Source organism: Dromaius novaehollandiae, chromosome 2 (assembly GCF_036370855.1).
Source record: "Dromaius novaehollandiae isolate bDroNov1 chromosome 2, bDroNov1.hap1, whole genome shotgun sequence".
Classification (NCBI taxonomy): domain Eukaryota; kingdom Metazoa; phylum Chordata; class Aves; order Casuariiformes; family Dromaiidae; genus Dromaius; species Dromaius novaehollandiae.
Window position 1 is genome coordinate 150,388,725 of NC_088099.1, and position 16,735 is coordinate 150,405,459.

The following is a 16,735-nucleotide window of genomic DNA, read 5'->3' on the forward strand; positions in this document are numbered from 1 at the left end:
CAAGCCTCTTCAATTAACACCCAAAAATATTCATTGAAACTTTGCAAGACAAATTAGGTTCTGATTTTCGCTCCATTGTCTCCCTGTAAAGTATTTGGGTTGATGCAGAGGTAAGTCAACATCATATTTAAAACACTATGTAGTTAATTGAAGAGGAAATAAATAATCAAAAATCTTGCATTGTTTAGATAGATGGGCTTCCTTCTCATCCATCCAATCAGTGAGTGGATCACAGAAATGTCCCAATGAGTACACAGAAAGTTCTTAAAGTTTACGTGGAGACAAAGGATTCCTTTCAGAGTACATTCAAATGCAGTTAGTTGCAATTGGGAGATAATGCATATCCATTTTAGGCAGCTAAAATATTCTTCCACTACTTTTCTGTATTGGTTTCTCTATTACATCCAGAGAAACTGAAGTGATTGAAGAGATAGTCATGATAAGCATTAAACATTTGACAATGAAGAACTTGATATTGAAGGCTAAAAGATTTTTGAAAGTCTGAAAATTAGAAGGGAAATCCTAAATGCTAGAACTAGAAATGCTCAGTTGAAGTTTCGTGATAAATCTTGACTGTTATATAGCACTCTCTTGACCTTATTTTACTGTCAAAGGGAACTCAGTAGTTGGCACTCAAAAAGAAATGTAGTTGTTCCCTGTTGAGTATGAAAATTACAGTTCTATGGCACTTTATTTTGATGGTAATAGGACTTTTCAGCCTGCTCCAATTATCAAGGTAATCTCAGGCTTGTCTTACAAATGTGTAGGTTATTTTAGTCATTTATCTTTGTCCTATAGTAAGCATGCTGAGTCTCTGGATAATGCCATCACAGTGAATATGAGCAGGTATCCAGTACATAGTGGGGTGTGAGGCTGGAGATACTGACCTATGATATGAAACCTTGGGATAACACTGTAGACTGAGAAAATGTATCCTCTTAGCCAAAGGGAGAGATGGGCATGTTACAGAAAGCCTTGAAAGTGAATATTTATGATGTGCCTCAGAAGACTCTGCCCTTACATACTGTAAAAGAAAGCAGTTTGGATGAAAATTACCTGTTGCTGTTTAACTAGCTGTGTTTCATTGAGTTCCACCCTGGTAATGCTCTAAATCCACCTTAAATTGGTAGTTTACAGAACTTCCATTTTCATTGGATTTGTAGATATGTTCTCATTATCTCAGCTCTTGCTTCCTTACTCCTACTCTGACAACAAAATGAAAAGCATACACTTTGCATAAGCCTCAAAAGCATTTCACTGAAATCTGAGAAACATTTATCTGAGTTAGGCAGTAAGCACACACAAGAAAGTAATAATCTTGGTGGGGTTTTCTGAAGTGAGGCAGCTTTGTAAGAGGTAAAAAAGCCTGCTCTGCTTCTCAGGCGATTTTGGAAATGCCTGTATTATACTGGAAATTAACATACTTTGTGATAACAGTGAAACAAACTCAGTGGCATCTGCACTTGAAGCTGCTATTTACTGTAATATATATTTGTTTTTAAAAATAGTAATACAAATCCAGCTGTATATGACAGAACACCCAACATAAAAAGTTGGAAGATTGCTGGGTATCAGAAAAGGCATATACATTCAGGGAGAACGAGTCTAAGAAAAAGCACTGGGATAAAACAGAAAACTATTTATTTTAGCTTTCTTTTCCACACAATTTCCAATTCATGAATACTGGTGAATAAAGACTTTGAATTATGATGAATTATTCTTAATACACAGTAAATACATACTTGAATTTAAATAAATACTGCAATTCATAAAGTGAATAATAGCATTTTAAAGTGCATGCAGAGTTTTATAAATAGAACCCTGCTCCATTTATAACTCTCTAGAAATTTAGTGGTTAGATCTGTAGACTCTAGGACTTTTCTTTTTACTTTTTTTTTTTTTTAAGTAGGTGATATATAGTGAGTGGTGCAGTGGTTTACAAAAGGTGGAAGAATTAGGTTAAATGCTATTCTGGAGCTGTGGATTCTGTCACTGACTGTGCTCCAGAGTTCTGATGTGATGATGGACACTCACTTTAACCAACTTTTCAGTGTTGGTAAATAAGGATGGCATTTAGTTGCCTAAAACAGGTGACTAGTGTTTTAGATGCCCAACCAACCCTCTAGCTGCCACTCCAGAAGGGCAGGAATATCCTGTACATTTTGTGTCATATTTGTCAAGATGTGAAGATGTCTTGAGACCCAAGAACACCTAAAATGGCTTTCAATACTTGTGTTTGTGCAGCTGAAGTATTCCTTATTTTTGTCCTTTGTTTTTCTTTCCCTGGGTGGTGCTGAACCTGAATCCCTAGCACCTTTTCCCAGGTGCCCAACGTGATTTGAAGAAGTGCTTAATACGCACGGCCGCAGTGGGAGTCAATGGAGGCATAGCTAGTCACAAGGAACAAAGGTTCCTTCTCTGGCTTCTCTGTGTGCCCTCTCAGTTTCGGTTTGTCTGCCTATTCTGGGGTAATATTCTGTAATTCTTACAACAGGCCCACTATGAACTGTTATGATTTAGTAGGTCTGACTGTTTTTTGACATTTGCCAATTTTTTCTTTGGACAGATGTAGTTAGTGATGACCATACTAACAGACAGAATGAAAGAAGACACTAAATTCTGTTTAAGCAGCTGGAAGAAGTCATTGAAAATTAAAAAAACAAAAAAAACAAAAAAACCAGTCTATACACATGCCTATCTTACCTGGAGGTGTTTTTCTCCCAGTGGCATACTACACAAACCTAGCTTTTCAGAGCCATTTATTTTGTCCTTGAGTGACAATCCAGCTCGTCGGAAGCAGTCTGCACCACCGTGTCTTCGAGGTGGGCTCGCTCAGAGCCGTGAGTACTTTTGCCTCACTGTATTACTAAGCTTTGACCTTCTGGACAAAACTGGCTCCACAGCTTGACTGGCAAAAAGTAAAAACTTTGCAGCTAACAGTTTATGCATTGTCCCTTAATAACTCTTAGGGTATATGCTAAGCCACAGCTTCCTTTTCAGTCAGTTTCCCTCTTTCTGCCTATTTTTCTCTGCATCTGAAAAGAATATTTTTCTTGGGGTAAACATCTGTGTCAATGCTATATCCACATCTGATTGAAGAGAAGCTCCTTTTGCATACTTTCAATATAAAATATACTAGAGAATGTTAAATACTTAGAAAAATCAGTTGGCTGCACTTAAAAAGGCACCCCCCAACCTAGGGGCGTTTTCAAGATTAAGATCTTTCTGTTCCACAGCCCCCCAGTGTACAGTGGAAGTGATAATATAGCCCCATCGCCTTGCAGGAGTGCTTGAAGATTAATAACTGCTTACGAAGCACTTGGATACTACTGTAATGATGAGCGCTGTAGAAAAGCTAGAAGTCAACATAATTGTCTTGCTAGAGCGGTGTTTGATGAGTGAATTATAAACAAGCTTCAGTGTACACATTGACTGGTGGGGGGGGGGGGGGATTCAGCAAAACATATTGGTGTCCGCTAGTGATCCCTGTCCATTTTATATACTGATTGTGGAAAAATAGTACCTGACTGTTCAACTAAAGTCCTTGTCACAATCAATAACAGAAGGAGGCCTGAGTTTTTCTTAATGCTTGCCACACCCTACCCCTCTTCCTAGCTCTAATGGAGAGGTAACATATACCCACCTCACAGGGTTGTCTCTGAAGACAAAAATATTTTGAAACCATTTGCTGAAAACCACCAGAGAAATGAAAAGCATTTACTATGTATTATTGTTAGGCCAGTTTCTTTAAAAAAATTCTCAGACCTTAAAAATTTGTGAAGTACATATTAAACCAACGTTTATATGAGTTGCCAACACTCCTGGAAGTATCTGGTTAATCATCTTCACACACAAGGCATCAAAACCCAAAGTATGCTTTCTTTTCTGAATGATTAAGCCAGGCTTCTTGAAACATTTCACTAGCAAGCAGAGCCATGACAATCTTCTAACAACAAAGTGAATGAGAAATACATGTAGTCCAGTCTCTGAAGTCATATAATCTGCTGTAAAAAAAACAAAAAATGGGAAAAGGAAAGAGTGACCATCCCAAAGATGTGAAAAGAAAAGAAGAGGCAAAGATGCAACTCAAAAGAAATATAGGTTATTTTGATGGAGTAAGTTTTATTATAGGATCTATAGTAGGGGCAGGGATCTTTGTGTCTCCCACGGGAGTGTTAAAATACTCCTTGCTTAACGTCGGTGTTGCACTTACGATCTGGACTGCTTCTGGGCTAGTTTCTCTGCTGGGTTCCCTCTGCTACGCCGAGCTGGGAACGGCTCTGCCATTATCTGGAGGTGAATACAGCCATATTAAAAGAGGCCTTGGATCCCTGCCAGCCTTTGTGTTCATCTGGACATCCACGTTTACTAAGCCGGCGTCGAACGCTGCTCGAGCCTTGCTGTTCGCTGAATATGCCACCCAGCCCTTTTACGGCAAGTGCCCCGCACCGCAAGTGCTGAAGAAATGCTTGGCCTTGGCGGCTCTCTGGTCCCTGGGGATTTTGAACGGGCGCAGTGTCAAAATGGCTGCATGGGTACAGACGGTTTTCACTGTGCTGAAGATGATGGCGCTGTCTGTCATCGCCGTCGGCGGCATAGTTCTGCTCCTGGGGGGCAGAAAGGAGCATCTGGCGAGATTCGAGGATGCGTTCGGTTCGGAGATTCCCAACGCGGTGCAGATTGCCGAAGCCTTCTTCCAAGGGCTATATGCATATGGTGGTTGGTGGTCCCTCAATTACATGGCAGGTATCTCACTCTTTTTCTTTAGCTTTTGTTCTGCAGCTCTGCTTACGTTCCTCAGCTGTTAGTGGAACTTGTCTCTCCATCAAAACAGTGGAGTCTGTAACTATATAAATTTTACAAAGCAAGCTATCCAGAAGTTCTGTTTGGTTGGTTGATAAAAGAGGAATTGTTCTTCTCTATGGAACTTTCTTCTTTCATGCGCAGTCTCCAGACTCAGACTGATATTTAAACAATAATACAAGAAAAAATAATGTTTTTTTAAAATCTCACATGGAAATAGAATTTTGCATACCTTAAAAAATTAAATTGTCTCGCTCAAAGTCATTGCCTTTCTAGAAATGTTTATGCCAAACCATGTGTACAATAAGAACCAAACCCATAAAGACAATTAAGTGATAAATTTGTATTTAGATACAGATATAGATACCTACACACTCTCTGAAGCTATCCAGTTAATTTTTACATGGACATTTCATTTTGAATTGTATTAAAATTGTAAAAATAACAATTTTAAGGGATATATAGGATGGTCTGTCAGTAATCAGTTCCTTGGGAAAATACAGTTTGTCAGAGAGGGTAGAGAAGAATGCAAGGAAAGTGATATAAATCCTTTCATGTAACTTATACTCAATTTTAAACATTCAAAACCTTTTCTAATATTCATTTCCTTATCCTGTTTTATACGTGATGACACCTATGATAATAATAAATAGAACAACAATGAGTTGCATGAGCAACAGAGTTCCATGAAAGCTGCAAAGAGGTGATGTTTACAATGTTAGTTATGCACTTCACAACCAGTTAAATGAATAGTGTTTTATAGTATCACTAGATCTACAGAATTAACTGGTAAGGTAATGGATATTGCTCTTATACCATTAGCCTTATTTATCCTTTCTGGCCTGTTTCAGATGTCAAACATTAAATAAACCAAATGCGTGAAATGCAAAACACAAAGTTCAGTGGTGAGAAGAGAGTGAAAATTGGGTTAATGTTTAAAGAAATTACTGTTATTATTAAAATAAAGCTATTCCTGCCTTGGGAATATGCTGAAATTTAAAAAGTGGTATAAATCAGAAAAATACAATTTTGAAATATTAGGATTTTCTTAAAGCAAGCATTTGGCTTTGTAAACCCTGCAAATTGCAAAATTATTCATAAAATACTGTTTTATTTTCTGTTAACAGTAGTAATAAATACAATACTGTAGGCAGCACAGCTGTTTAGACAGATGCAACCAATATAATAGTCCTCTTCTGCACTGAATTTCCTATTTTTTAACAATAACTTTCATTCCTATGAGCCTGAGCTAAAGAATCAGGTGCCAGCTGGATGGCAGGGCTGTAACTAGCAACAAAACAGAGAGATGAATTTAAATTGGCAATTCTAGTGATTCTCTCTTTCTGTGCTGACAATTATCAAGTGCATTTCTTACATTTTAAATAAATCCCAAATCCTCTACTAGACTGTATCTGAATGTCACTGTTGTGCTCATGCTGTCACTGTGGCTCTGCGCATGACACCCTATTGGCCAGGGTTAAAACTGATGTCCTCGACAGGAGACAGGAATGTTATTTGAGGGAGGAAAAGGGATCCCTCTCCTACCACCTAGCTTAAGTGAATCACATTCCTGTTTGACTTTTCACTTCTCCCTCCCTTTGTGAGTTATCCGTTTATAATGTTTAGGAGTATCTTTTGTAACTCTTAGGAAGACTGGAAAAGGAGTGGGAGAGAAGGCGAAAGAACGAAGGAGTGAAAGAGAAGAAATTGACCCATTTTCCCCAATCCTTTTTGGCTGAGATGAGGATCAAATATTGGAGTTTTGGAAAGTCTTTATCTGTAAAGCCTCTCCATGATGCTATCTATGTGCAACTCCCTCCAGAAATGAGGCTGGATGCATTTTAAGATGTTCCTGTCCGTAGAAACTGGCTCCATCTTTTGCTGGGTTTACAGCATAGTCATTTGTTAGGAATATGTGCCGGTACTTCAGTGGTTCAGATGTGAAGTTTGAAGCTTTTTCTTATTCTGATAAGGGCAGTTTTAAGCTCAGATGCCAGGATTAGCGCTAAGCAGTTTTCTTCTGCCAGCTTTGCCCTCGCAAAGGGAATCAACAGCAGAACCCAGCTGGGAATGGTCCCCTTTAATATCACTGCATTACTGCTCTCTATCATATACTGCTCTCCTGTTATATTTTCTGTATTTCCTGAAATAACAGCCATGTTCTGTATAGGAATAGGAAACTGAGCAGAAAGCTTCAAATCAGAACTCATAAGGTGATGTAAGAATAAACAAACTAACTTTAGAGTCCTATGTTCAGTCTTGTGACGTAAAAGTAGGGTTACCTGAAAATTTCTTATCCAATCTTTATTTAATGTAAAGTCAGATTTTTGGATTAATGAAATCAGAGAAAATTTTGCCTTTATCTGTCCCTTCTCCCAAGATATCTGATAGTTGAAAAATAGCTAAATAAGAGAAAAAAAGATTTTAAACTTTTTTTTTTTTTGGTTTATGCTTCTTTGATAACGAACTATTTGAGAATCACTGTAGGACCTCACAGGCAATGTAGTTTAGGAGCTGTGATTATGATTTGGGGCATGACTTCTGCACCAGTCTTGTCAAGCTCTGTGTCAATTCAACATGGAAACACACTTGCAGAAGCTATGTTGCTTGCTTTATTAAATTTCTCTTTAAATTGTATTTTTCAGAAGAGATTAAGAACCCTAGTAGAAATATTCCTTTAACTGTGATGACTGCTGTTCCTGCAGTAATTGTGTTTTATTTACTGGTAAATGTCTCATATCTGACTGTCCTCACACCTAAGGAAATTGTCTCCTCAGGTATGGATTTTATTTTCATCTCATTAAAAAGGGGTGGTTCATTTGCATGCCTGTCTGATGCCAGCTTGCTGGGTAACTTGTGCTCACCTAACATCCCTGTCAGGAAGTTGGGGTTTCCTTCTATGTTTTAACAGAGAACCCTTGTTTACTTTTACTGTATGGCACAAGTTGGATGGAATACACACAGATAGTGTTACATATTGAAAATGTTGGCTTATACCTATACTGTCTAAAAAGAAATCAGAAAGGTGTTAAAACCTGCAAGATCAGGTGGAGATCAGGGCTGTGTTCAGTACAGATTAGGCCTCTGTTTTCCTGCAGTTTTAATCCTCTGTCCTCCTTCCTTCCCAACTCCATGGTGTCTTAGCCTAAAGTCATTATTATTTAGGAAATGGTCTGCCATGGTAAGCAATATAGAAAAGGCTGTAGACCCCCAAATTGTAGCCCTTTTGGGGTGGGTAATTAATGGTAAATATTTTCATTCCTTAGAAAAGCCTATACAAAAAGTCCAATTTATGCGAAGCTCGTCTCAGATGCTGTACCTGTAAGTTGTCTATAAAAAGTTCAAAGAGGAATTGTAGTTCTTCTTGACTGTCCAGACAGTACCTTTTAAATACCGCCCTAATGAGACTGAGCTGGAAGACCCTTCCTCCTCCAGGACTGACAAAAGACGTATCTCATTAAGATGGTTCAGTTATTTTTCTTTTTGTCTGTAAATGGGAATGGTGTAGCTGTCATTCAGCAACCTCGTATTGCCACTCAGCCCATTATCAGGCTGTCTGCTGGGAGAGATGCATACATTTGCAGATCCATTCTGAAATGAAACGAACAGTGAATACCAGACTATCAGTGAATACCAGCTGCCCAGCTGGCATGAACAGTTCCAAACATACCAGGGGAGCTATACTTATTTATTCAACTGAGGAGATAGCTTTAAAATTATAGCCCTAGATTCAAACATTGCTATATATTGCTGCAGTTCTTGTACATTCACTACATGGGTTTTTTTCCTCCTTTAATCAACTTCCTATGCTGCGCAGACCTCATGGCATTTGGTTATAGGCCCACTAAATAGTAGTCCTCACTACAATATGGGACAGTTTCCAAGAAATAACTGAGAATCTTTCATTCAAAAATTATCTTTCACATTTTCTAGTTCCACCTAAAAGCAAAATCCCATTAATAACACATTCGCTGACCTGTATGCATGTACATGCAGTCATTTTGGCAGTTTCCTCATAATAGTAGATCATGTCACCACTATGGTCATGCAGGGAACTAATGTATTCATTTTCTTTCCCCAAATGGCCTTGCCCACGCGTGTACATTCGTGATCCATGACGGTATTCTATAGCCGCACTGTTTGCTCCTGCTGGGCACTCCATTACCTTGGTATGGGCCACAGCAGGTTTACCCAGCTCTCACTGGCAGGCAGTAGTACTTGCTGCTGTCATCTCCCAGAAAATTGTTAACTCCTGAATTAAATATCCTTAAGATTAGATTAGTCACTTTTGATTGTAACAAAAAACAGGCTTTGCTGGTAAATGATAAAGACTTCATGTTTGTTAAGTTTCCTTTCTGTTGAGTCTGTTGCTAATTCAGAACGTGGTACCTGCACCGTTACTAATGCTTTGTTTTCTTGCAGTTGCTGTGGCAGTCACTTGGGCTGATCGAGTGATTCCCTCTGTTGCCTGGATCATTCCTCTGTCTGTTGCTGTCTCAATATTTGGTGCCCTCAACAGCAGCGTGTTCACATTAGGTCGATTAAGCTACGCTGGCAGTCAGTCAGGACATTTACCTATTTTAATATCTATGCTTAATGTCCACTCCTGTACTCCAGCACCAGCCATGATTTTTTCAACCATCATTGCATCCATTTTTGTTATCCCCTCTGACCTTATTACGTTAACAAATTACTTTGGATTTTCTGCCTGGCTTATGATTGGATTGACTTGTACAAGCCTGATTATACTTCGGTACCGGGAACCTGATCTACATCGACCGTATAAGGTACAGGGAAATAAGTTATTAAATGTTTTTACATATTTTTTTAGTCATGAGTAGCACCCAAAAGTTACAGGAACAAGTGCAGTGATAGCAGCAATCATAAATTGATAATCACTAAAAATACAAAAATAGTAATCACATTGTTTAGAGTCTTATTCATAGTCTGGAATACCTTTGCTTGTACACTGTGCAAAGAGGGGACAAAAACAGATGGTCCCTGCCCGAGAGAGCTTAAAATTGAAAACAAGAGATGGATTTAGACAGAATGGGGGAGATAGGCAAACATGGCAAACCAGGAAATTGTAACAGTGTGACAGGCTGGGAGTTTGTGGTAGACTCTACCACATAGAGTGTACTCTCATCTTTCCTGACACAACCACAAGCATTAAGACAGATATAATTTCATCTGAATTTAGCTGTTGGAAAACAGGGTTGAAAGTGTATGCTAACTGTCTAGGCTTCTTCTAGGTGTACAAGCTTGAGTTTCTTATAGGTGCCCATATTAACATATGTGCATGAATGACTCTCTTCCCCATGATAATAGAAGGAGCCTATATAAGTATTTTAGAAATGACACCTATCTTAGACAATTTTAGGTTGGATGAATCTCATCCAGGGTGAGATTGCAGCAACATGAGAAATTGTATTTATAGTGTAGCAGACTGCGTTATTACTCTTAGGAATGATGCATAAAATCGCAGTTGGTCAGTTTACTTCCTCAAACAGTTTTTTTCCTTCTTTTGCAGGTGTTTCTACCAGTTCCATTTGTGATGGTGGCAATGTCTTTCTTCTTAGTTTTAGCTCCTATTGTCTGGTCTCCAAAGCTGCAATACGTTTATGCTTTCCTGTTTATGCTGGGGAGTCTCATTGTTTATTTGCCTTTTATACATTTTAAATTGCATTTTGCATTTTTTGATAAAATTACTTGCTACTTACAGTTACTGTTGGAAGTTTCTCCTGCTGATGGATGTGCTGACAGCAAATATGAATAATGGTAAACGTTTCATCCCTGTACAACTAACAGCCAATAGAGGATTTTCTTTAAGGTTGCCGAAGCCACAAATTACACGTTAGGTGTCAGGTGTGCACGTGCCTCTGTGTGTAAATGTGTGCATATATATGTCATTTATATGCATATATTTTTATGCAAACATCTATCTTCATGAGTTTGTGTATATATATGTATGTGTGTGCATATATATGTGTATATACACACATACTTAAGTTTGTACTTAAGTGCATATAAATTAAACACTTAAGTACTTAAGTGCATATATATATATGTATATATACACACATACTTAAGTTTAAGAAGTGCAAACAATCTTCTTCAAACTGGTAAAGTCTGTAAAATGCTCCCCCTTGCTCTTGAAACCAGGATTAAAGTTGTGTATCTATTTACGTGTAGTATCTAACAAAACTAAGACTAAATTGCAGTACAAATATTTGTCAATATTATCATATAAGAAATAAGTAAGTACATACTTATCAGCATCTTATATAAATATACTTTTGGTCTCCAAAGTAAGTCTTTCCAATTATTTTTAGTTCTTATTAGTTTCTTTATTAGACCTTCTTGGTTTAAAGGCTTTGTAGTTCTATTCATCTGCTGTTTTTTTCACCTGAATTTATTTTGAACAGAAAACTTTGAAGAACATTGTAATCTTGAATGAGACCTTTTTTAATCCCAAGGAAAGCATACAAGGTGTGCCTTAGCTATTTTAGAATAACACATGCAAATAGGGAATTAAATCTTACTAAATATCAAATAAGGTAATAAGAATTATTTCTGCCCTTTGTCACACTGTTAAAACTCAGATCTTTAAAGACTTCACTAAATTGTGTAAATCTAACTAAGCATTACCATTGCAATATTCCTTACTTTATGTTTGACTGAGAAATATGAGCTTTTTTAGACCCTTCCCCTCCATTTTTTTTGTTTATGAAAATAAGATAAATAAATTCTTGCCTATTTCATTTTGATAATTGGGTCCTAATCAGTCCACTGAGTATTTAAATTTAAAAACAAAGAACCAGTGCACACAAAACATCACACTCTTGCATGATTAATCTATTAATATATATTGTTATTGTTTTTATAATTGTAATTATAATTATAATTATGTGTGTAGATTGGTTTTTCAAATCTAGCTATATAGTGCTTACAGTACAACCAGTAGATGGCTCTAGGCTAACATCACTGTTATAACATGATATGCTGGGTTGCTGAACATTGTATTAGTGACAGAAATAGTTTTACAGAGCATCCCATTATAACACTTAGAGTAGAACAAAGAATTCCATGCTAGAAAATGCAGTTCTTTGATGGATCAAAAATTTAGAGGTCAGGATGACAGATAGCTGGCTTTATATATAGCAATTCAAAACACAAGGTATCCATCAATAATGACAGAAAATATTTTAACTTTTAGGAGGATTTAATTTTCCACTAGAATGGGCCTCAAAATGAAAACAAGTACAAGAAGTAAGTGGCTCTCCTTACAGCAGAAGATGTACATAGAATGACAATTTGAGGTTGAAGTAAGACCTTTTTAATGCTGTAGGAACGAAAGTCCATGTAAGGAGTGAAATGAATACAGCTGAGGTCCTGAAGACTGGATCCTACTAAAAGCAAGACAGGAATCATTGTTTAATTTCCCTCAATGAAACTATCAGAAAAGTATTTGTCATGCTATTTTAATTTAAAAAATCACAAGACTAGAAAAAAATTTTATCGGCGTAATATTTTAAGAGCTGACGTCCAGTGAGCATTAAAAGAAAGGAAGGATTTTACTGTGACTAAAGCACCGACCAGGGATTTAAAAATGCAAGTGTGGTGCCTGGCTGTGCCACAAATATTCAGCTGACCTTGATCAAGTCACCTATTTAAAACTCATGTTTTAATATCTAAATAAAAATGGAAGTCATAAGAAAAAAAAGGGGATGGTTCAAAAATACCATAAGGAAGACCACATGGTTTGAAAAAACAGATGTCAAAGGGATATTGCTCAACTGGGCATATAACTTCTGTATAACTTCTATCAGTGGATCTACTATTCTGCTTGAATTTGTTTATAAACTTGAGTGTTGTAATGAGTTGGTGTACTTAGCACATAGATATGTGAGTGTATATTTGGGTAATTAGAGCATGTATCTGTTAATGGTACAAATCTTGAATTTGGAGTTTTAGTAGTCTCAGCAATTTAGGAAACTCAATACTCCCAAAGAAATTTAGTATGAAATAGTTTGCATCTATTTCCTTTTTGTAGTATGAAATAGGTTTTTTTTTTTTTTTTTTTTTAAGTCTTGGGAAATGGCACATACACAGGCATGTCCCTTCCCATTCACATTTTATTACCAAGTGATCACCAGAGAGAAAAACCTCACAGTTAGAAAAGGTCAGAATTAAAACTGCCTGTGCAAACTCAATCAATGCCTATCCATTTCCATACCTATTGATAGGCATTGATGCCTCTCAATATTGATCCCTGTTCATACCAATCGATATCGATCCCTATCGATAGGCGTTGATACCTCTTGATCTTCACAGGCATCTACAGCTCTCCATTGAGAACCGTCAATCTCAACTGGCATCTAGAGCAGTGCTTCTCGCACTGATTTTGCTCTCGGTAGCCAACAGCTATCCAAGCTGACTGTTCACAATGCGCAGAGGCCTCGCTGAGTATCGATTACCAGCCATATTGCTAGGGAATGACATCTACAGGTGTCCAGCCCTATCGATAGCCTTCAGTACCTCTCGGATCTCCACAGGTGCCTCACCTTTCGCTCTCAGACCGACTTTGCTCTTGGTAGGCGTTGACCACTCTCGACACTGATACCTCTTGATGGATATCCTCAGTAGGCATCGATACCTCTCCATCTCCACAGGCATCTATTGCGGAAGATCTGTCGCGCAGCCAGGTGACTGGTAGAGGACGTGATAGCAGCCCCAGTGTGCTCTCTGCACCCTGACCAGATTCCTGTCAAAGGCAGATATGCATATTCCATTCTGTCAACAATGTCTAGCTGCTTTGCAGCCGGTAGCTACCCGAGGTTAACACAGCTGAGATAAGGGGACCTAGTAGATTGAAGGGGCCCTGAGGATACAACAAGTTGAGTCCCGCCTGGATGTCTGACCTGTGTGTCCAGCAGCCTCTCACCAGTGACCCCTCCATGCGGTTGGTTCCTGGGGCTCCCCATGCAGTTCGGAGTATAAGTCTGTCCTTAAATATATCCTGTTGAACCCCACGTGAACCTTGAGTGTCTCTCTACACTGGCATCCAACCCTCCCTTTCCTGCCTCATGGTCCCAGTTGGGGCAGTCAGCGAGATACCAGTGTGGAGATGCCTCTTTGGGGGCAAAAGGACAAGGGGGACGCAGGGAGCTGCACTCCTGAGTAGACTGCTACCGGTCGATCGGCACCAATGGCTCACAAGCTGGCGGGGTGGGTTGCCCCCAACTCTGACTGGAGTCTGAGCTCTTTCCAAATTCCGACTGGAAAAAGCTTGCGGGGAGGTAGATGGTAAACCCAGCGCAGAGCTGCTCAAGTGGTGGCTGCAGCTTGAGCCGGAGCAGCGCACATAGCCCACAGGGGTGGGGGAGCATGGCGAGCAGCCAGGAGGGCGCAGTGGGGGCCAGCAACACTCGCTGCCCCGCCGGTAGAGTGCGTGGAGCGGGAGCTGCCAGCAGCACAAACGGGCCAGATAGCACTGCCCCCATCAGCCCCACTTAGCTCTGCAGCGGTTGCAGACCAGAAAAACCCCCTCACAGAGTGGGGGGAGGGGGGTGGCAAATTGATTATGACCCTTACCAGAGAGCGAGCAGCACAGATACGTCCTGACCACTGTAGATACCTGTTCTGGTCTCTTGCACACCCACTCCTGCACTGCAGCTACTACCAGGCTCATACCATTATGGCATTAGAAGACTTGGCTGAGTTATATGGTTCTCCAGTGAAAATCCAAAGTGATCAGGGCACTCATTTTACAGGGGAGGACGTTCAAAATTGGGCTGGAGAGTGAGGAATAGCCTGGACATATCACATACCCTACCATCCGCAAAGGCTGGGATTGAGCGAACGAATGAACTGGCTGCTCAAAGAGCAGCTGTGCAAATTGTCCCCTACTGGTACCCTCACAGGTTGGAGTAAAAGCATTCATCAGGCAACTAACTGCCTGCCTCAGTGACCACCCCCGGATGGCTCGTTTCAAAGGGGAATCCATCGAGCAGCCATGTGCGCTTGGAGTGCAGCGGCTGCTCCCCCAAGCCTGCCTCCCCAGGCGAGCCCTGCCCGGGAGTGCAGCGTGGGGTCTGCGACTGCCACACAAAGAAATATCCCTAGTACCAGAGAGCTGTCATCTTGCGAGTACAGGGTTGGCAATCGCCAGACCTCAGGAGTATTATGGTTGCTTAGTGCCTGTAATAATTTATATCTCTGGGGGGGTGGACCTCATTGCAGGGGTCAGTGACTCAAACTGTCTTGAGGAATAACAATTTGTTACCATATTTTCCCTAGGGAGTTCAGTACTGTAATCTAAGAGAAGAAAAGAGAGAGAGTTTCAATTCCTCATTAAAAATTTCCATTCACTTTCACAGCAAATCTGAGCCTGGAAAATTTGTCTAAGTCAAGTATTAGTTGGTGTGTAGGTAGTGAGCAAGCACTGATGCTGGTATTCTGCAGTTTAAAGCAACTCCAGAATCCCTTGGCAGAAACTGCCCAAACAACTCTCAATGAACTGCTCCTTCAAAACATGGCCTAGAGGACTGGAAGAATTCTCCTTTTTCGCTACTTTCCTAGCAAGCCCCTGAAAATAAGTAACATGCTACCAGCCTATTTCCGAAGACCTAAGAGGGAAAAGGAAAGACAGCAGGACCTGCATGTGAAGAACAGACCTGGGCAGAATAAAGAATTGAGCATTGTTTCAGCTTGAGGACAAAAGGGAACCAAACAGAAATTTCAGCCAGCCCTCCTCAGCAGACTTCCTCCTTCAAGTTAGACTTCTTCCTGGTATGGATGGATAGATGGACATTTTAATAGGAAACTAATACGGACATACAAAAAACCCAGTTAAGCTCTAACTCCATAGTAAGCCAAGATGAAAAGTGACAGTAGCTTGATATAACTTACTCTGTTGTTTGATCTCAAATTCTGACACTGAGTTTGAACTTAGGATAACTAAGTTTGGCACAAAATATTCTTGTCCAGTGTCCCATCTTATGCTCCAGAAGTAAAATGCTTTCACTTAAAAAAAATTAAATTTGTACCCATATCATGGGAAAGATGATTGCATGCTTTACATCTGATTCATGTTTTGAAAGTTGTATCTGCCAATGTTTGTAGAGTCTGAAAAGACAGTCTGAGAAATGTGACTTTTCCCATTTGGGTATTAACTCATTCACAGAACTCAGGGAAAAAAAATCCCTTGTAGCAAAATAATCACATGTTTTTTATATTTTCTCCTAAAACTAAAAAGAAATAGGAGGAAAAATTGAGCAACAATTTCTTTGACCACTGTGCAAAAATGTCAAATGCTTTTCATTTACTATGTGATATTTCCAGCTTTTTCCACTGTTAAACAAATTACCTAAGAAAAAAAGATTTCCTTTGAGTAACATCTCATTAAAGTGAGATGTCCTTGAGAAATTCTGCTGACTTCTATAAATGGGCAAAAAAGAGAAAGAGGAAAAAAAGGCGAATTATCAGAGCTGAAGAGACTTCTAAGTCGGAAGAACCAGACCCCAGCAGACCAGCAGTATATACTGTTTTATTTTTCACACAGCTAATTCTGGTGGACATTAATCATCCCCCCCCAAGCAAGCACAGGTACTTAATTTTCTTGCTTTTCCCCTCAAAGAAAAGCCCAGCTCAATAATATTTTTGTGATAACTGATGCACTTTTGAAATGAAAACATAATAGAATGTAGTTCATTGAAGTCAATGAAAACAAAATTAGACAAAACAAAACAACAAATCTATCTGTTTCGGTTGTCCTCAACTAGAATGCTGCTTCCTCTGCATGTAGCTGCACCATCCATAAAATATTTGGAAGTAAAACCTAGTAATACTAGCAGAGTATTCACCAATAGTAGCTATGTACTAGTATTGGGTTATGTAAAGAGAAATAGCAGAAAATGATCCTATCAAAACA

General features: G+C 39.2%; 1 protein-coding gene across 2 annotated transcripts; it reads left to right on the forward strand.

Moving 5' to 3' along the window:
- Positions 1-3,879: 3,879 nt before the first annotated feature.
- Positions 3,880-11,564, forward strand: SLC7A13 (solute carrier family 7 member 13). 2 transcript variants are annotated; one of them, XM_026099699.2, is made up of 4 exons: positions 3,880-4,746; positions 7,449-7,580; positions 9,226-9,590; positions 10,334-11,564. In XM_026099699.2, the coding sequence occupies exons 1-4, from the start codon at positions 4,023-4,025 to the stop codon at positions 10,577-10,579; spliced, it is 1,467 nt and encodes a 488-aa protein (XP_025955484.1). In that variant the 5' UTR covers positions 3,880-4,022; the 3' UTR covers positions 10,580-11,564. The 2 variants fall into 2 exon arrangements, with proteins under 2 accessions (XP_025955484.1, XP_064363871.1); XM_064507801.1 differs by lacking the exon at positions 7,449-7,580.
- The last annotated feature ends 5,171 nt before the right edge of the window (positions 11,565-16,735 follow it).